Source organism: Rhinatrema bivittatum, chromosome 9, assembly GCF_901001135.1.
Source record: "Rhinatrema bivittatum chromosome 9, aRhiBiv1.1, whole genome shotgun sequence".
NCBI lineage: Eukaryota > Metazoa > Chordata > Amphibia > Gymnophiona > Rhinatrematidae > Rhinatrema > Rhinatrema bivittatum.
This window is the reverse complement of record NC_042623.1, coordinates 48,959,899-48,981,964: the sequence shown is the minus strand read 5'-3', so window position 1 is coordinate 48,981,964 and position 22,066 is coordinate 48,959,899. Positions and strand designations below refer to the sequence as shown.

Here is a 22,066-nt window from a genome sequence, read left to right as displayed (position 1 = left end):
ATGGAAAATGTCATAATGCCTCTATATCGCTCCATGGTGAGACCGCACCTTGAATACTGTGTTCAATTCTGGTCGCCGCATCTCAAAAAAGACATAGTTGCGATGGAGAAGGTACAGAGAAGGGCAACCAAAATGATAAAGGGGATGGAACAACTCCCCTATGAGGAAAAGCTGAAGAGGTTAGGGCTGTTCAGCTTGGAGAAGAGACGGCTGAGGGGGGATATGATAGAGGTCTTTAAGATCATGAGAGGTCTTGAATGAGTAGATGTGAATCGGTTATTTACACTTTATAATAATAGAAGGACTAGGGGCATTCCATGAAGTTAGCAAGTAGCACATTTAAGACTAATCGGAGAAAATTTTTTTTCACTCAACGCACATTAAAGCTCTGGAATTTGTTGCCAGAGGATGTGGTTAGTGCAGTTAGTGTAGCTTGGTTCAAAAAAGGTTTGGATAAGTTCTTGGAGGAGAAGTCCATTACCTGCTATTAATCAAGTTGACTTAGGGAATAGCCACTGCTATTAATTGCATCAGAAGCATGGGATCTTCTCAGTGTTTGGGTAATTGCCAGGTTCTTGTGGCCTGGTTTGGCCTCTGTTGGAAACAGGATGCTGGGCTTGATGGACCCTTGGTCTGACCCAGCATGGCAATTTCTTATGTTCTTATGTGTAGGAGTCTATAGCAGCCTGGCTTATTCTTTTTTCCACAAAAGATTGCTTTTACAAACTGCAAGTCTTAAAAAAGCTAAAACCCCTCCTTTACTTCAATGACTACCGCCTAGTTCTACAATCCATTATCCTTACAAAGATCGACTATTGCAACTCACTTTTACTCGGACTCCCCTTCAACTCGATCAAACCCTTACAGATGGTCCAAAATGCCGCAGCCAGAATCCTTACTAGCTCTAACAAAAGAGAACATATCACACCCATCCTCCACAACTTACCCTGGCTTCCCATAAAATACAGGATCCTTTTCAAAGTCCTCACCATCATTCATAAAACAATTCACAACATCTCTCCCATCAAGTTAAAGACACAACTTCGACTGCACACCTCCACCAGACCTATCAGAAGCGCATACAAAGGCACACTTTATGCCCCTCCTGCTAAATCATCTTTAAGGAAGAGAGCTCTAGCTACAGCTGGACCCCACCATTGGAATGCGCTCCCCCCAGACCTACGTCTTGAACCTAGCCATCCTGTCTTCAAAAAAAAGCTAAAAACCTGGCTCTTTAGCCTAGCTTTCCCAGAAACATAAGGAGGCTCTTCAGCTAAGCTCTTTAGCTAGGCTCTTTACCTAGCTTTCCCAGACACATAATGTTCCCTCTCTATGCAGGTTTTCTCTCCAACGCCAACTATTACTTCACTTTACTTCATTTTGATATCATGTTTACTCCCCTGCCTCACGCGTTTCTCTCCATACTTTGTTCATTTGTCAAACTTTATTCAGCCTCCTTCTCCGTATATTTGTATATTTAAATACTGTATAATTTAAATATTTAATCTGTAACTATTCTGTTTTATATTTGCAACAGCTTCCTTCGATGTATAATAGTTACAACTGTAGTTGTACTCATTCTATTCTATTTATTATTTGGATTAATTTTAATTTTAATTTAATTTAATTATTTTGTATTGTATATGTCTTAATTGTTTTAAGTCAATTTATTCATAGCCATGGGTCTGTTCTATATTACCCAAAGAGAGTTACCTCCTCATTGTTCTATGGAAGCGTTCTGTTTAAACTGTTTCATGTAAACCTTGGCTTTCCTTAAGCCCGTTGGCATCCTAGTTTTATGTAAACCGGATTGATTTGTATCGTTACAAGAATTTCGGTATATAAAAAATAAAAATAAATAATAAATAATATTGATGTATGGGTGTTTAGGGCCTGGTGTAATATTTGCAGTATTGCTTTTTCATAGGCAGGGTTGTTACTGTTTTGAGTGCTGGCAGTTAGAGCTGTTTTGATATGGGAGGTTTACTATACTGTAACTTGTAATTCAGTTTACTTGTGACGTTTTGAGGGCCAAGCTCGCACCTAACGCATTTCACAATAGGCCTAGTACCACATGGGTTCCAAGTGTCTTTTTTTTTGCCGGGTTTTCTGATTGACACCACAACAGTGCATGTAAATATAATGTATATGTTATGAGTGATGTTTTTAACCTCAGGGATTGTATTTTGTCCTGTTTCAAGTAAAATCTATTATTATAAATGCGTAACTTGTAATTGTGTATGGGGAGGGCCGAGGGCTGGGGGCAGGAGTTGTGCGCAAGGCTGTAAGCTTCACCTAGGGCACCTAATAGTACCCTTGCACCGGCCCTGAGAGTCGAGCATACAGCCACATCATTCAGGCATCTCCAACGTGCCTAGGGGGCAAATCCCGGGGAAGGTTGGGAGGCAGGTGGTAGGGTTTCCTGCCAGCTTCCTAGAAATATCATTAGCCCTCTATCTACCAGTCCTCTGGGAATCCCCACCCCGCATCCCCCCTTTCTTTGCTTTCTCGCTGGTTTGACCTGTGCCGGGGCCACGCTGGGGGGGAGGGCGCACTCTTTCCTTGCCTCAGGCAGCAGTTCGTCTTGAGCTGCCCCTGCCCATCAGTTTCCAAATTTTGTTGTTGCTTTTGCCTGCAGTCTCACCCGGAAGGCTGTTCCATTCATCCTCCATTCTTTTCTCAAGAAATATTTCCCAGCGTTGCTCCTGAGTCTGCCCTCTTGAAGTGTCATCCCGCACACCATGGGGGTCTTGTTCTAGAGCATTCTGTCCTCTGAAAAAGGCTTGATTCTTGTGCATTACCTGTCCAGGCAATGCTGGAAGCCCCCGGGAGTGGTGCGAGAATATCCCAATTGTGGCGGTGAGAAGGAGTTTGGGAAGGTGCCAGGTGGGGGGGGATAGGGTTGGTCTGGAAATACATCTGATTAATATTCAATGTAGATGCTGACACCCAGACCAGTCTGCAATCCTCAAGGACTAGAAACCAAAGCCACTGGTATAGATGTTTCATATAGGCTCATTCAATCATATAGAGCATTCAAACATTTAGGATATTTTTTCTTTTTAATTTTATAAGCAGTGGAATGAAAAAAAACCAATTAATTCCAATTACTTTCTTAACTAATTGAGCATCCTTTGTATGTGACTCATCTTACCATCAACTAATTGCATAAATATCAATGCATTAATGCACTATGATTAGTTAGTATGGAAATAGAATATGCTAGCTGATACCCTCAGAAAATTCAAGAAAGATGATGCGAGAGTGAGCGTGCTTGGCAAAGTCTCTTCCCAGGTCGACTCAAGCGCTCATCCCCTAGCTCCCCAGTCCGTTCCCAACACTCCCTTGCCCCCCCTGCCCAATATAAACCCAGCATTCATCTGCCCCTCCCCCATCCTAAGCCTGATCCCTAAAACTCTGTTCCACACAGCACCTTTCCCCTTGCTCTCCTCCTCTGTTTTAAGCTGCATAAGGTCTTTTGTGTCCAGGCCAGCCATCCCATTGCCTCCTTCCACCCAGTGGTGATAGTTTCTGCCATCTTGAGCTGCAGAAGTCCCTTTACATCCATTCTGCCTCCTAGAGGCCGTGGTTTCCAGTGCTGAGCAGCTTCGCAAAGTACATGCAATGTATAGCACACAGCAGTCTCTTGAGGCCATGGCCACAACAGAGCAAACAGCGTGGTTCCTGACAGACAGACAGACACACCACCTCAAGATGGCAATTTTGTAATATTGCTCATACGTTACCCAGCAAATATGCACATAGATTAGTCCAAATTTCAAGCTGGATTTGCCTGCATAAATCCACTTTGAAAATTAGCATGGCAAAATTACATGCATATAAATACGTCTGCTATGTGAGGCCCCTAGTTTTAATGAGAATGTATGTGCATACTTTTAAAAATAAAGTGTGTCCAAATTCTGCCCAGGCTCCATTCCCTGGCATACGTCTCCCCGTATGCTTAAAAGTACACACATGCGGTGTTTGGGCATCATTTGACATGCATGCTGGCTTCACGATTTTTGTAAAGGGTCGTTCTTTGCGGCTACAGCACCTGCAGAAGTCCCTTTGAAAAATACCCTCCAATAGATCGAGATTCGGTGGGTTCATTCAGGACTTGGCTAGCGAGACCTGAGATTGTGGATTTCCTGCCCCTTGCAGTGGATCATTTGTAGCTGGGTGAGTGATTACCCTCCTAACACCCAGATTTATAAAAAAAAAAACAAAACGTGGCGAAGAGGGATTTTAGGGCTGGGGCTTCAGAGTAGTGGGGAGGGGAAGGTATTCAGCATTATCTGGGTAGATGTAGCCAGGTAAGTCTGGTCATGGTGGTCAGCTGGCCTAACTGTGTCCAGGAATTCTAATTTGGATAACTTTAAACTGCAGCCGCGTTTTAGCAAAAAGTTCTTTCAAGAATTTTTCAATTCATTACCTTATGCTTCATTTGGAATTTACATTTATGAGCTTACCTTAAATTTGGTTGTTTCCAGCAATTTCAGATTTTTGTTTCTCCTATACTTGGACATGAGCTGTCTTTAGTTTACACATCTGCTTACCTGTTTGGAATAATCTGGTGTACATGGCTTTATAGCAGATCCCTTCCAGTTTGGAATCTAAATCTATACACTTTGTGAATACAATGTAAACATTTCTTCGTATGTAAGCTGTCCCTCCATGCAAAACATGGTTCCATGTCGGAAGACCGATTGTTAAATAAATAGTGCTATGTACACATCTTTAAGGCAAGATTGCTTCTTTATTGTGTTTACCTACGTTCCCAAGTTTATAGACCGTATGCAAACCTTTTCCACAGCCCACGTGCTCTGTTGATAACTTGAAACTTAACCATACATATTCAGCGGAATTTGTTTCCAGCTATCTCTGCTAAAGCTACCCTGGTAGGTTTATCCAGATAACTTGATGCTTGCTGCCTTGCTCAATATTGACCTCCAAGTGTCTATGCATATTATATATATAGAGAGAGATGTAACCATATGTAGGGACTCAAATCTTGATTTTATGAAAATAAAAATCCTTGCTTTTGATTTCATGCAGTAAAATTCATAATTGATGTGGTAGCGTGGAACTAATTACAGAATATATTGCAGGATATGGAACTCAGCCTAAGCATCCTATAGCTGTTCTAGCCAATGCCTCTAATTGAATGGCACCGCATGCAAAGAGAATTAGTTGACTATTTTCATATATCTCTATTTAAAGTTAGTCAGGTGTAAATAATATTGCAAATAAATGAAATGACCCACACCAGAGAGTTTTATCTGCATGATCAGCTACCTGATATTTTTTAATTTGGAAAGGTTTGATTGTTCAAAGCAGCAGTTGGTTATTTAGTTTTTCAATACTGTATGGAGAGCCAGATCCAGATGCTACACTTGCTTTCTTGACATCTGCAGGATGGAAAGAGATACACGGTGATGCTGAAAGCAACAATTGAGGTTGCTTTGATTAATATTCCTTCTTAAGATTCTGAACTCCAGGGGCTAGCATCTTTTGCAAGCAAAAAAAAAACCAACAAAACACCGAGCTTTCGGTTGCCTGTATGCCGATGGCGTTTTGGTGAAAGTGCATCGCAATGTTGTCGATTTACCATGGGGGGACCCCTTCCCCTCCCACCCTTCTCCACCCCTTTCACAAATGGTACCAGTGTGAGCCTTTCATTTCCTGCCGGCCACGGTATGCTGGCTTTTACAGCAGTTAAGGCCCCCTCCCCCAGCCGTAGGGGAGGTGTCTCAGACAGGGCAAGTGCTTCCAAATATCATTCTTCTTCTGAAAGAGCACCTAGAAAGAGAGTCAAAGGGAGGCTGTCACACGGACCGGGATACAAGTAACTGGTAGGGGGAGGGGAAAAAACAAAACTGCATTAGGCTTAAAAGTGCAGTGGCTTGAGGTGTAGGTGTGGGACATTGCCTTTCAGGATGTCTCAGAGCTGCTCTTTCTTCTGCATCGTGTACAGGTAAAAACAGCACGAACTGCTGCCATAGGAAAATGATAAAATAGAGGCTTGAGGATCATTAGACTATTTCTTTCTGTGTTTACGGTTGTAAATATTTTAGTGTGCGCAGTAACTCAGTTTTATCATAATGTGCTAGAATGTGCCATGTGTGTCACCAAATATAAAATGGATAGATTTTTAAAACATTTCCTTCTCTAGAGCATAGCTGTGAGAGCATATCTGAACACTTAATAATTGCTGACTGTTGGATTTATTATTATTTTTTTTTTCCCCCCAGGAAATGCTTTCAAACTGCTCATTTCTATTTGGAAGACAATACATCACCAAGAGTCATTTCTGCTCCTCCGGCACCAATCTTTCCAGTTTCAGGTAATGCGTTACCAAACCTTTCTCCTCCCGCTGTTGGATGCTTTGCTGGGAGCTTGACTGTGGCAGCCAATGAAAAGAGAGCGTCTCTGAGGGGGTTGAGATTTTAGCAAATGCCTTGTAGGTCCAAGCCAATGCTGTGATCCCAGAACGGTCGTGGTTGGTGCATGCCAAAGAAAGGCAGATGACCCATGGCAGCTGCTTCCGCCACTGCTATTGATTCTTTATATAAGCATTACTTTTCAGACACATAGACTACAGAGTTCCTGCTCCTTGGAGCTTACAATCTAGAGAAGACACATACGAGAAACTTGGGGTTTTTTGGTTTGGTTTTTTTTTTTTTTTATGGAAATGGTTAAATCAAGAATGCCATGATCAGTGAGAACCCGGGTTTTAAGTTGTAAAAGCAGCCTCCAAAAATGTGCAATCATGGCTTCTAAATCTCGCATAATTCCTCTATTCAGTGTAAGAGCTAAAATTAAAAATCTCAGATGAAAACTCTCCCTTCTTTCCTAAGTCACTGGGCTTGGTTTTAACTGGCTGCTCTCCTTATTTCAGGTTATTTATCCATCCTTTCTACTATCTTTCTGCAAAGGAGTTTGGTCTGCCCCATGTTTGCATGGTTCTGATCAGGAAACTAAAAAGAAGATTATTATCCTTATTGCTTATGTATTTGCATTTATGTAATTCTTGAATTTTTTTTGTCAGCAGAATAGTATAGTTCTTTAATGACTGAAAATAATATAATATGGAAGATTAAATATTAGAAACGGAGAGTGAAATCTATTAGCAGTGAAATACCTCTCCACCTGCTTCCATCTGGATGATATAATAATAATATAGCCTGAGTTTTATTTGGTAAGCAATATATACTGTGTGTATGTATGTATGTATGTAATATATTTATATACTGTATAGAGAGAGGGCAATTTTTAGAAGCCATTCATCCTGGTAAATACCATTTTTCTCATTACTTGGATGTCTGAAACTGCCCAGGCTTTACTGGCTAAAAATACTCATGGGGTTATATATATATATATATATATATATATAATATTTTGGTGGCTGTAAATTTTTTTTTAAACTAAACTTGGGAAAAAGACATGGATGAAGACCTGAGTGTTAGATTAAGTATTGATCTTGTACGAGTCAAAGATGAGGATGATAAGGCCTGAAATGGCCTTTCAGCAGAGGTGGTGAAGATGAGCCATTTTAATAGATTTTGATCTTGCTTGTTGCAGATATGGAGGTCAGCGATGAGAGATGGGTGATGGGCATGGGAAAATCATTTGGGGGTTTGTTTGTTTTTTTCGAGTTTTTGGTTTCTGTGTTTTAGTTGTACCTGTGGGATAACCGAGCAAACTTCAGGCTGGAGCCAGACTTCACACTGACTTCAGCCTCTTTCATAAAAGATTCCACTTTATTATAGCATTAATCAGAATACATAACATGCACAGCCTTACTTTAGGTCAGGGATATTACAGGAAATGTCTTCTCCTGAAGATGCTGGGACCTCCTGTTCCCGTCTGGGCTCTGCCTCTTACCCTGCCCAGCAGGGTCATGCCCACAGAGCACCCTCTCTGTATGGGTTTTAAGGTGGATGGTAGATGCCTGATCCAATACACTTTAAAGGAGGGTGTGGGCCCACTCCTTCACGGTACCCTAAAATCATTTAGCATGGGAAATGACACAAAATGAAACAAATCATTGAATTTCCCTGCTTAAAAGCAACAACTTATCCCTAATGTGTGAAGGGTTAAGAGAATTGGGTACAAGATAAGATGGGAAGCTGATCTGGGTTACATATGGAGATTTATATGCTCATCTTCCCAAAGTGGAATGATCTCAAATGGGTAGACTGGATGGGTCAGTTTGTTCTTTCTCCGTGGATAAGCAGTAGCAAATTCAGCCACACTAATAGGTGACAAAATTGTCTGGCGCTAACACAGAACATGCTCTCTTGGAGCCCAGAAAGACCTAAAACGTTTTCTGAGCATGCTCGAGGGTTCCTGCACAGCCACCACTTTATTTGTTATCTCTTTCACTTCTGCATGAGTCTCCAAGTGTTTTTCTTCCTGATGAAATTAAATCACTATTTTGTTGTCTTGACTCCTTGCTATCATTTTTCCGAGGGTTTTTTCACCAGATTGTTTTTTTTCAAATTCTTGTTTCTTTTCTTCAGTATTTTTCCACTTTTTTCTCTATGTCCCTTAAAAAAATTATCTTTAGTTTTCTTTACTTTACCGTTATGTCAGAAAAAAACATCTAAATCAGGTTAGAATCCTTTAAAATTATGTACCGAATGTTGCTAACTAGATGGTGGACCCTTGGGCCGGCCTGGTGGAATGGAGAGCTCCGCCGAGGAAGGTAGGCCGGGAGGCGGAACCACAGCGGATGGACAGATGGAGTCTTCACCCTGGAGATCCGAGATCCCCCCCAGGAGGAGCCCGTAGGGATCCGGACCGCTAGGACTTAAGTGACGGCAGCGAGAATAGCGGAGAATGATGGAACTTCACCCTGGAAGGCCAAGATCCCGGAGACGGCAGTGAGACGAGTGGAAAGACGATCTGAAGGTCAAGGCAGGCAGCAGGCACGGAGAGTCGGAAGCAAGCCGGGGTCAGAGGCCAGAGAAACAAACCAGAGGCCTGGATCAAGATCCGGAGAAGTCGGTACAGGAACAGCAGGAGTGGAATCAGGATCAGCAGGAAGGCAACTGGAACGCAACTAGACACTCAGCAGAGAGACCTCGTTGCAAGGCAGCTCCATGCAGTCAGACACCGGCTTAAATACTCTGCTGGCGTCTGACGTCAGCTTGGGGGCTGTCCAGCACTTCCAGGTGCTGGACCTTTAAATTGATGTTCTTCGCGCCCATGTCTCCGAGGGGGCGGAGTCAGCAGTGGGCCTCGGCGGCATCTCCCTCGTGGAGACGCCGCTGCCATGCGGCCTAGAAGGCTCAAAACGCGGCGGTTCCCAGAGCCTGGAGCGGGGAGAAGCAGATAAGGACCCGGTCACTAGTCTAGCGACCGGGACCGCAACAGTACCCCCTCCCTTATGCCCCCTCTTCAAGGGGCCCGGTCCCAGGTGTTGTCTTCAGCACCACAACCTTCCCAAGCCAGCAAGTACTCCCATCGATGGTTGAAGAAACGAACGTCGAGGACCTCCCGAACCTGGTATGTGGGATCCTCAGTAGTAGAGGAGACTGGTTCATCCGGAGGACGTCGATGAAATCGGGAGAGGACTACCGGTTTAAGGAGGGAGACATGGAATACGTTGTGGATGCGTAGTGTGGTAGGCAAGCGTAAGCGATAGGATACCATCCCAATACGTTCTGCCACTCGGAATGGTCCACAATATTTAGGCGCTAGTCTCCTAGAAGGCAGCCGGAGGTGGATATTCTTTGTGCTGAGCCAGACTCGATCTCCCGGGAGAAAAACAGGTGCTGGCCAACGATGTCGGTCGGCATGTCTTTTGGTTGTCATAGCCGCAGCAGTGAGCTTATCTTGGATGGAATTCCAGAGTCCATATAACTGCTGAGCCGACACTTGGGCTGCTGGTGACGGTACAGATACAGGCAGGGGTAAAGGTGGCTTTAAAAGGGGATTTCCCAGTAGCAGAGTGAATCTGGTTGTTATAGGAAAACTCAGCCCAGGGTAACAATTCGACCCAGTTGTCTTGTTTGTCGTTAACAAAAGAGCGAAGGAACGTCTTTAGGGAGCAGTTCATCCGTTCCGTTTGACCGTTGCTTTGCGGATGAAATCTGTAGAGAATCTGAGTTGTACTTCAAATTTTTTGCATAATGCCTTCCAATATCGAGCCGTAAACTGCGGGCCTCAATCCGAGACAATGTCTTGTGGGAGACCATGAATGCATAAGATATGTTGGGCAAACAGTAGTGCCAGCTCTGGTGCAGATGGTAATTTGGCTAATGGCACGAAATGAGCCATTTTAGAAAAGCGGTCTACTGTGACCCAGATGACTGTCTTGCCATTGGAAGAGGGTAAATCAACCGCAAAGTCTGTAGCTATATGAGTCCAAGGTTCAGTGGGGACTGGCCGTGGCTGCAATAACCCCCATGGCTGACCAATTCGTGGTTTCTGTCTGGCACATGTGGGACAGGAACTCACATAGGAAAAGACGTCTCATCGTACATTTGGCCACCAGTAGTAGCGATTTAATAACTCCGGCGTCCTGTCCCAACCGGCATGACCCCCAGACAAGGAATCGTGAGCCCAGCCGAGAACCCTCTTCCGGAGACGCTTGGGCACTACTGTTCTCTCTTGTGAACTTACGGTTACTGCTGCCAGGCTAATCTTGGCTGGGTCTAGGAAGTATTGAGGACGCTCCTCCTCCTCCTCTATCTCTGAAGTTCAAGACAGAGCATCAGCACATACATTTTTTGCTGCTGGGCGATAGCGAAGAGTAAAGTCAAATCGATTAAAAAAGAGAGACCACCTGGCTTGTCTGGGGTTTAGTCGTGCTTGGCACAGGAACTCTAGGTTCTTGTGGTCGGTGTATATGGTGACTGGCTGAATCGCACCCTCAAGCCATTGTTTCCATTCTTCAAAGGCTAACTTGATCGCCAGGAGTTCCTTGTCCCCAATGCTGTAATTGCATTCGGCCGGGGAAAATTTTCTGGAAAAGTAGGAGCATGGGAGCAACTGGCCCGAGTCGGAGTGCTGGCTAAGTATCGCTCCCACAGCAATGTGGACGCATCCACTTCTACGACAAAAGGGCGTTGCGAGTCTGGGTGGTACAAACAAGTGTCCATCAAAAAGGCCTGTTTTAACTCCTCAAAGGCTCGACAAGCCGCTTCCAGCCATTCTTTAGCATCTGCCCCTTTTCGAGTCAAAGCGGTAAGCGGTGCTACCTTCAGAGAATAGTGAGGAATAAAATGTCTCTAAAAGTTTGCAAATCCAAGGAACCGTTGCAAGGCCTTCACTCCCGTGGGACGTGGCCAGTTGGTGATTGCAGATACCTTCTCTGGATCCATTTGAAACCCAGTGGACGACACAATATAACCCAGGAAGGGAAGTGATTCGCTCTCAAACATATACTTCTTGAGACTGGCGTACAATTGATTGTCCTTCAAGACCTGCAACACTTGTCTGTAATGTTGACGGTGAGACTGTAGATCTCGGGAAGAGTTTAGAACGTCATCCAGGTATACTATGACATATGAGTGCAGCATCTCTCTTAATACTTCGTTTATAAGATTTTGGAAGACTGCCGGCGCGTTACACAACCCAAATGGCATTACTAGCTATTCGTAATGCCCGTCTCTCATATTAAAGGCAGTCTTCCATTCATCTCCCGGACGGATGTGGACTAAATTGTAAGCCCCTCACAAATTGAGCTTGGTAAAAAACTTAGCTCCTTGCAATCTGTCTAGGAGCTCTGGAATTAAAGGTAGCAGGTAGCGGTCCCGTTTAGTAATGGCATTCAAGCCTCTGTAGTCGATATATGGTCTGAGTGTACCATCCTTCTTTCCCACGAAGAAAAACCCCACCCTGGCAGGAGAACGAGAAGGACAGATGAATCCTTTAGCGAGATTTTCAGTAATGTAGTCAAACATGGCACGAGTCTCGGGCAGGGATAATGGATACACTCGGCCACGTGGCGGCGTAGTACCAGGCAGTAAGTCTATCGCGCAGTCAAAGGGCCGATGACGAGGCAGGATCTCCGCTTTTTTCTTTGAGAAGACCTCTGCGAAATCCTGGTAAGGTGCGGGCAGCAATACGGAAGTGTTTAGCAGAGATACTGTGGGAGGACCCGGAACCTTAAGACAGTTGGTAAAGCAAGAGGAACTCCATTGTGCTATTTGTAGCGTATCCCAATGGATTATAGGAGAGTGTTGCTGAAGCCACAGCAACCCCAACACCACTGGATGTACTGCCTTTTTCAAAACTAGAAAAGATATTTCCTTCGAATGCAGAGCTCCCGTCCGGAGAGTCAGAGGCATAGTGGAAATGGAGATGCTTCCGGGCAAAACTGTCTCACGGATAGACGTAATACGTAGCGGAGGACTCCGCGGGACTGTAGGCAGCTGCAGTTGTTGCACCAGATCGGATAGAATGAAGTTCCCGCCTGCTCCATAATCCATAAAGGCCAAAGTGTGGAAAGACCCTCCCGGGTATTCCAACGTCACAGGAACTGTACATTAAGGAGCAGAATTAACACAGCCTAGGAGTAGCCCCTCCATACTGCCTAGGCTTGAGCGTTTTCCGGACGCTCCTTGCACTGGGCTAGAAAATGTCCCTTCCCGCTGCAGTACAAACATAGCCTCAGCGTACGGCGCCTCCGCCTCTCTTCCGCCGTCAGAGGCGTGCAGCCTATCTGCATAGGTTCTTCAGGTGACAAATCTGCGTGTGTTCCTCTTTGACCCGAGGATGTCGTCATGGGTCTAGAGAAGGCCAGAGCTAGTGGAATGGAATGGCGTAGTGAATGTCCTTCCTTGGCCCTTTGCTGGAGACGTCGGTCAATTCGACCAGCCAAATCAATCACTCCATTGAGGTTATCTGGAATGTCTCTGGCGGCCAATTCATCCTTAATGCGCCCCGATAGGCCTTCCAAAAAGACCCCCCGCAGGCTGTCATTGCACCAGCCCACTTCCATAGCGAGTGTGCGAAATTCAATGGCATAGTCTGCCAGGGGCCGAGATCCCTGTCTCAGCTGTAGCAGCTCTGACGTTGCTGTAGGTAGGCGTGTGGGTTCCTCAAATGCTTGTTTGAAACTAAGGACAAACTGCTACAAGTCGTGCAACATGGGATCCTGATGTTCCCACATAGGTGAGGCCCAATTCAACGCCTTTCCCTCGAGCAGTGACCAAATGTAGGCTACTTTCACCGAGTTGGACGAGAATTGTCTTGGAAGCAGAGAGAACCTGATGTAGCATTGGTTTAAGAATCCTTGACAACCTGGATGGGGCTGGAAGCTGAGTGGGTGTGGTAATGTTCAACGTAGGAGCTGGAGGAGGTGCCGGTGGCGTCTCCGGTGGAGAGGCATCTAACCGGTTTGCCAATCGCTCGACAATGGCTGCCAAAACATCAAGGCAATGTTGTTGCTGCTGAAGCCGTTGGGCCATCCCAGGAATGGCTTGCAGTCTGGGCATTTCCGCCGGGTCCATGGCCTTGCAAACTGTTGCTAACTGGATGGTGGGCCGGCCTAGCGGAATGGAGAGCTCCGCCGAGGAAGGTAGGCTGGGAGGCGGAACCACAGTGGATGGACAGATGGAGTCTTCACCCTGGAGATCCGAGATCCCCCCAGGAGGAGCCCGTAAGGATCCGGACTGCTGGGACTTAAGTGACGGCAGCGAGACTAGCGGAGAATGATGGAACTTCACCCTGGAAGTCCAATATCCCCCCAGGAAGAGCCCGTAGGGACCAGGACCACTGGGACTTAGGAGACGGCAGTGAGACGAGTGAAAAGACGATCCGAAGGTCGAGGCAGGCAGCAGGCATGGAGAGTCGGAAGCAAGCCGGGGTCAGAGGCCAGAGAAACAAACCAGAGGCTGGATCAAGATCCGGAGAAGTCGGTACAGGATCAGCAGGAGCGGAGTCAGGATCAGCAGGAAGGCAACTGGAATGCAACTAGACACTCAGCAGAGAGACCTCGTTGCAAGGCAGCTCCATTCAGTCAGACGCCGGCTTAAATACTCTGCCAGCGTCTGACGTCAGCTTGGGGGCTGTCCAGCACTTCCAGGTGCTGGACCTTTAAATTGACGTTCCTCGCGCACGCATGCGTGTCTCCGAGGGGGCGGAGTCAGCAGCGGGCCTCAGCGGCGTCTCCCTCGTGGAGACGCCGCTGCCATGCGGCCTAGAAGGCTCGAAACGCAGCGGTTCCCAGAGCCTGGAGCCTGGAGCGGGGAGAGGCAGGTAAGGACCCGGTCGCAAGTCTAGCGACCGGGACCGCAACACCGAATATAGATACACAATATCTAGCTTTGATCTCCATGACATCTGCCTGTGCTACTTGGGGCCCTCAGATAATATGTCTAATTGCTCAGCATCTAGGAAAATAACCCCCAGGACACATTCATGCGGAGAGTTTAAACTTAAATATGAATTCTCCTCCCCATTACACAAGGAAAGGAGTTTAGAGAGAGCAGTACCAAAACAAAAAAGATCAGAGACCCTGAAGCATTTTCCTCTTCAACCCTATCAAATATAAAAGAGAGATGTAGCGGTCTCCTTCCGTGCCATTATATTTTAAAAAGCATTGCACTGACACTTGATTGGCACAGAAGGAATTGGCCATCCACCTCCAGTGCCTGGAAATTGCACTGGGAGCATTTGCACCAGCCACATTGACCGCTTCTGTGCCGAACGGTACAGCATTGTCCGTTTTCAATGCCAGCAGAACTTCACAGTGCGGTGAGTCCATTTCAAAGCCCACTACTGAAAGACAAACACCATTGATCTTGGTACCGGATTCCAACCCTTCAGCCTGCTGCTATTGAATACCATCCTTTCATGCAGAAATTACAGTTGGAATTTGTTCACAGTTATGTGAAAGGTTGAGTCCACTACTCTACCTCCAAAAAACATGCATCTAGTCTTAGAAAGACTTTCAGCTGAGCTACAGTCACAGTCTACTATCCCACCATATCAAAAGATTACACAGTCACAATAGGATATATCTTAAAATCTTCCAAAGCTAAACTATTATCTAAAGAGCCTCCAGTTCTAATTTCTGATTCTGAAGATGATTCCCTTTCATCTTTTGAATTTCAGTCATTCCAGTTTTTTTGAGGCATTCACAGACTTACCCTCGGACCCTTTACTACAGTCACCTAGGGAAACTACTGCGTTGAAGGATATGTCTTACCCTGCCTTCCTCCAGAAAATGCATAGAAACTGGCAAAATGTGGAATTGGACAATCTTCTGAAAGATACATCCAAGCGCCATTCAGATTCCAGGAAAACACAATGACTTGGCAGAGTTTGAATTATTTCTTTCAAACTCACAAATGGTTTCTTCCCTAGAACATTAGCTTCTCTTTCAAATCTGGGGAATGCTGCAGCTAAAACGTTTTGCAGCTCTTTTCAACCACAAACTTCCTGTCTACTGTTCGAAAAGACCAGCACCCGACTCCATAGCTTCAGATGCTTTCACGATTCCCTGGAACCAAGGCTTAAATGTATGCTTTTCCACCAGTTCCTCTCATATTGAAGAAAATACTCAAGAAATGACAAAAGAGAAAAATTCTCATAGCCCCTTTCTGGTCACATCAAATTTGGTTTCCATGGTTTTGAAGACTAGCTGTCACTCCACCAGTATGTCTACAAATATTCCCAACTCTCTTAACCTAGTACAATAGAGTATATTTCAACTCCAACCTCATGGCATGAATACTGAAAGTGAAATAGTATAGGCAATGACCTTATCTAGCGAAGTAAGAGGTGAGCAGTTTCTCCTCATCCTCATGCTATGCTTCCTGATTACAAAGGAAATGCATTCCATGGAGGAAGAGAACATAAGAACATAAAATATGCCATACTGGGTGAGTCCAAGGGTCCATCAAGCACAGCATCCTGTTTCCAACAGTGGCCAATCCAAGCCACAAGTACCTGGCAAGTACCCAAACATTAAATAAATCTCAAGCTACTATTGCTTATTAATTAATGGCAATTTATGGATTTTTCCTCTAGGAACTTATCCAAACCTTTTTAAACCCAGTTACACTAACTGCCGTAACCACATCCTCTGGCAATGAATTCCAGAGCTTAATTATGCGCTAAGTGAAATAATTGTCTTCATTTTGTTTTAAATGAGCTTCTTGCTAACTTCATAGAGTGCCCCCTAGTCCTTCTATTATCTGAGAGAGTAAATAACTGACTTACATTAACCTGTTCAAGTCCTTTCATGATTCTGTAGACCTCTATCAAATCCCCCCTTCAGTCGTCTCTTCTCCAAAACTGAACAGCCCTAACTTCCTTAGCCTTTCCTCATTGGGCAGCCATTCCAGGCCCCTTATCATTTTGGTCACCCTTCTCTGCACTTTCTCCAGTGCGACTATATCTTTTTTTGAGATGCAGCAACCAGAATTGCACACAATATTCAAGATGCAGTCTCACCATGGAGTGATACAGAGGCATTATGACATCCATCATTTTATTTGCCATTCCCTTCTAAATAATTCCTAACATTGTTTGCTTTTTTGATCACCACAGTGCACTGAGCTGATGGTTTCCTTGTATTATCCACTGACACCTAGATCTAGTTCCTTGGTGGTAGCTCCTAAGATAGAACCTAAAATTGTGTAACTACAGCAAAAGTTATATTTCCCTATATGCATCCCTTTTCACTTGTTCATTTGCCATTTGGAAGCCCAGTCTTCCAGTTTTGCAAGGTCCTCCTGCAATTTATCCCAATCCGCTTGAGATTTAACAACTCTGCATAATTTTGTGTCATCTTCAAATTTGATCACCTCACACGTACCCCTTTCCATATCATTTATAAATATATTAAAAAGCACTGGTCTAAGTATAGATCCTTGAGGCACTCCACTGTTTACCTTTTTCCACTGTGAAATCAGACCATTGTAATCCACAAAAGGACATCACCGCTTATCCCATGACTTTTTAGTTTTCTTAGAAGCCTTTCATGTGGAACTTTGTCAAACGCCTTCTGAAAATCCAAATACACTACATCTACCAGTTCACCTTTGTCCACGTGTTTATTTACCCCTTCAAAAAAATGTCGACTTCCCTTGGGTAAATTCATGCTGGCTGTGTCCCATTAAACCATGTCTATCTAACTGTTTTTTATTTTATTAGTTATAACAGTTTCCACAATTTTTCCAGGCACTGAAGTCAGGCTCACCAGTCTGCAGTTTCCCGGAGCCCTTTTTAAATATTGGGGTTACATTGGCCATCTTCCAGATGATTTTAATGATAGGTTGCACATTAATTGAAATAAGTCTGAAATAGTTCTTTCAGAACTCTGGGGTGGATACCATCCGGTCCGGGTGATAACAAGAATTATGCACTTACCTTGTCTCTACCCTGCTAGATTGCCACTACTGTGCTTATAGCACTTTGGCAAAAGAAACTTAGAACCTGAAGGAGAGGAGTGGGAGGTGGAGAGGAGCCTAGAGGCATAGGGGAAGGGGAGAGATGGAGAAAGATCTAAGAAAGATGGGGAGGGAGAGAGGAATTTAAAGACAAGGAAGAGGACTTTGGTGGTGGAGGATTTGATGGAGAGGAACCTTGGTGGGGAGGGGGAGGAGATAAATTTTAAGAGGGCATGTAAGCTGGCGAGGAAGGGGAATAGAGAAGAACCTTAGGGGAATAAGAGAGAAATGGGAAGTAGTTGGTAGAAAGGAAACCAGTGGGGGTGGTGAGGGGAATAGAGGAACCTGATGGTAGGGGTTTCATCTGAGATGAGCTTGGAAGTGCTAGAAGACAGGGGGAGAAAGAAAAGCATGGAAGATGAAGGTGGAGGGAGCAGTAGGGGATATTGATTCATCACATCATTTGTACTCCCCTCTTTTAAACTCCTAGATCTCTCTGAGTGTGTCATTTATAAAATTAAGACTGAAAAACAGGACAATTGAGACTCCTGGTTTTTTGTTTAAGTAAGACACAGGACAAGTTCTTAAAAGCAAAAAAACTGCCCTCTATAAAGCAAGTCATTTGGCTACCCTATTCTTTACCGGGGAAGATAGGAATTCAGTTGATTTCTTTGAGCATTATTGCTTAGAACTGTACACTAAACTAATTATAAAATATACCTACTGCCTCAGTCTGTCTGTCCTCAGGGTGTGAAGGTGGCGTTACACATATGTGCAGCTTTCCTAAGCTTGACTAACTAATTCAATTTTAGTATTCAGGCCCACTCATCTATGAGGCAGAACAGATGGATCCTAATAAAATATCAACAAATTCTTGTTAACTGAAGCCTAAAAATATTAGATGGCCTAAATGGTGAACATCTGTTCATGTAAATAACTCTTCCTGCTGAAATGCATTTGATGTTTCCTTGTCAAAGAAATCACATATGAAATTGCGCACTGTGAAACCGGAATTTATTTAGTCGGAAGAAACCTATCCAAAAAACAAAAAAAAAAATCTCTGTTCTTCAAAGCCAGATCTGTTTTAATACTTTTGCCCTTTAGCAAATGATTAACAGATCAGATGACTTTGTTTACACAGCCTATTTTCAGTTGGAATCGTGGGGATTTTATAGAAGTAAAACTTCCAGTTGGGATGCGAGCTGTTCCCGTGAATGAATATTCTGCACCTCGCTTGCTATTACAGTCCCATCAACCAAAAATACAATCATTGAGCCGGGTTATCTCTGGGAAGATAATTCAGAGGTGGGAGGGGGGGGAGGGGTTTGTGTTTTCCTAAGGGACGTGTTACCTCAAAGCTGGTCCTGAACAGGACTGATTTTGCAGTGAGTTTTGCTTTGTGTTTTAGTTGTGGAGCTGCAGTTAAATTGAAGGTTCTAAAAAAAAAAAAATTTTGGCTGTTGTCAGGTTTATCTTTTGTTGGAAGAGTAAAGATCATGCACAGTGTGAGAACCCTTTCCTTTACCTGCTAGAGATCTTGGATCACTATTGTCTTGATTAGTGAAAACGTGAGAGAAAACGGAATAAAAGCTGCGCTCTTCCCTTGCCAGTCACTAAACTGTATTGCACTCGATAAAATACCTCTAGACATGTTTTGTCAGCTAATCTAAGGGGTAATTTTGAAACAGCCTGCATAAATGGCAGATCCGTGCATAAATTGTTCCAGTGTTCAAAGGAAAGAATACATATACGTGTCTGCCAACCCTTATTAAACTTAATCCCACTGAAACTACTCTCACACAATTATACCTGCTAAACTGCGAGCGGGAAATTTTGCATGCACACTTTTGAAAATTGCAAAAGCATGTACATAAGTGCAAGCTCTTCCCTAACCCCATCCCCAGTAACTTTTCCTTTTGGTCCGGGTAAACTTGCACGTGAAGATGACACATGCACATACGTTTACTCACTGGGTGAGCAATTTTGTAGAAAGCAATTTCTGCACTTAAAATACTGTTTCACTTGCAGAAGTTCCTTTGAAAATTACCCTGTCACAATCTTCTGGCTTAAGCTGCGAGCCACTTGAAAAACTGCTCGCACTGTTAACACGTGGCATGGGATAGGCAGCCTACTAAGAAAGCAGTGGGTGGCCTGATGCAGGGGAAGAGAGGGTACAGGAAGGTTGCAGCGAGTCACCTGAGAGAGTGTATGGCAAGGAGGCAAAGACAGGGATGGATTTCAGGTTTTGGTGCCCATGGGCTGGAGTGGAGGGCAAGGCTTGGGACTGGGGAGGGCAGAGTGCCACGGTGGTGTCTTTGAAGCAGCTGCAGGGTACAGCCCAGTGCTGGCTCCTCTTCAGACTGGGTGTTTGGCACCTTCCAATTTTGGTGCCCAGGGCAGTTGCCAATACCTAAATCTGGGCCAGAGCAACCAGTTACCTGATGCAGGGGGCGGGGTGAGGTTGAAGGCATGGGAAGGCTTAGTTTCAGACAGAGGCAGCAGGCAGCCTGATGCCTGGGCTGGGGTCAGAAGGAATGGGGTCCAGTCAGGCTGGTGGGAGGCCATTGGTTTTCATGATCCCACAGGGAGATCCAAATCCTGTCACACTGTAGAATTGTGCAAAATCAGGGCCCCCAGTAATACCTCCACAGCAGACTGTTTACAGTTTGAATTTATTGTACACTAACCCCTATCCCAGCAGTTAACAGAACTCGGGAAAAGGTAAAATCTTTTCATGCCCTTAGGCTTCTTGTAGAGATCTTCTGCTTCTTCTAGTAAAGGAGCTAGACTGCCCAAGTCCACTGTCATTCAAAAACAAATCCCTTTATTGAATGCTTGATTGCATGAAAAATCACAAAGGATACGCTTTTGGACAGTGCGTGTTACTTAAGGAAATCAGACACAGTGACTGGCAAGTTTTAGTGAACCACTTGGCCTCCATTGTGGATCACGGACAATCGCTGACAAATCTGCAGCCTGTGGCAGCAGATTTCCTTCACAAGGGGACCCTCCCCAAACGCATTCCCCGGCAGCACCTGCCAACTGGATGCAGACTTCTTCCCAGTAGGAAACTGGAGATGAGTCCTGGTGCACTTGAGAAACTCCTGTGCTGATGCTTTCCTTTAAGCTCTGTAGGGCCTTCTCCCTGCAAGGCAGTCTTCTCTCTCTTACTCCCCAACACAGGAAATCCACTTTCTCCAAAACACTGAAGAAATCTCTCACACACAGGTGAAGAGCTTGGGACTAAGTCCCCCCTTACTTGAGATCACTTCTCTCTGGTTCCCTGGGACATCTCAGAAGTCCACTGTTGGACCCCAAGACCAATCTCCCTGATCCTAAGGCCTGTGAGCCCCCGACCCATGGGTCTGCCAGCCACCTTCTCAGGACAGGAGACAGAAAGGAAGGAACTGAACTGAAAATGAACCTCAAACTACACAAGCCCATAAGCGTTTTGTTAAACCACTGACGTCAGATAGATAGCTTCCATGGGGAAATGCTCCGCTCTCTCACCTCGGCTGCCAGTGCCAGTGGAGACACTGAAGTCAATAGGAAGGACACTTTGTTGGCACCTTTACATTTACAAGTAACATCCTGCTTCCTCTTAATTTTTCACTCCGCGTCTATCAAAGCTCACTGTGAGTGAATCATTGGCTTCACATTATTCATGCATTTTGGGCTATTAAAAGTGTTGCTAGATGTGATAGATAAATACATTCTGGGGAAGTATTTGCAGTTTCTTCCCTTCTCCTAGAGATCGCTGTAGTAATGGCTATTTTTAATGCCTTTTCACAGAACCTTTTACTGGATTTTAATGTTTCACACCCACGACGTTGCATTAAATCCTGTAGCAGCTTTTCGGATTATTTGAGAAGTGAAACATTCATTTTTCACACATCTTTCTTCCTGGACTTCACAAAGACTTGTTACGTTTTTCCACACAGCTTGATCTGCAGCAGTACAAAATGATGCTTCAGACTTGTTTTGGATGTCCATTGACTCAAGATGTCTGTGAACACTCTTAAAAAAAAAATCTGCTGCTTTTACCTTTCTTTCATGTACTGACGACAAACCTTTATGAAACACTCTGGGCCAAGTGCAATATTAAATATTTTGCAATCCTCATAATAAAAGGGTTCAACCAATTTTATCTCTGTGGTCTATCCCATGTTTGTCATCAGGGGACCCTCAAGTTATTTCTTTCTTACTTTTTTTTTTTAAGTATTTTTCCTTTTTGCCTATAAAATAACCACTCAACACGTCCACTCAAAATGGAGGAGCCACCATAATTCAAGCAAAATTAAGGCCGGTACTTATCTTCCAACAGGGCCATGTTTTGAATTAGATCTTAATCCGGGAAGCCTCTTTGCATCTAATGTTCAGCTCATGGTAACGTCTCGTGTCACCCTGGTGAACGTTCCTGCACCTACTCCAGAGTATTTATTCACTATACTCTGCAGAATGGACCGTTCTTTTGTTGTTGGTGTTCAGTAGACGTAGCATCTTTGCTTAATGTGCTAGAGAAGCCGTGTGAGCTCTCTGACTCATGAGAATCAGCAGTGCTGCCAAAAAGTGTTCAGTCAGAGCAACATACAATCTCAAAAGAAAAAAAAGTTACTTTAAGTCAGTTCTCCCTGGCTTTAAGTCTATAAAACTCAGAGGGATGCAATAAAAGCCCCATCACTCACAGGGATAGCTGGGCTTTTTCCCATCTTGTT

General features: G+C 44.5%; 1 protein-coding gene across 3 annotated transcripts in view; it reads left to right on the top strand.

Moving 5' to 3' along the window:
* Positions 1–22,066, top strand: part of PTPRZ1 (protein tyrosine phosphatase receptor type Z1) — a 352,752-nt gene that overhangs the window by 258,760 nt on the left and 71,926 nt on the right. For all 3 annotated transcript variants that reach the window (XM_029615443.1, XM_029615442.1, XM_029615444.1), the window contains one exon: positions 6,252–6,343. In XM_029615443.1, coding sequence (XP_029471303.1) covers positions 6,252–6,343 — 92 coding nt within the window. The remainder of the gene's footprint in view (positions 1–6,251; positions 6,344–22,066) is intronic.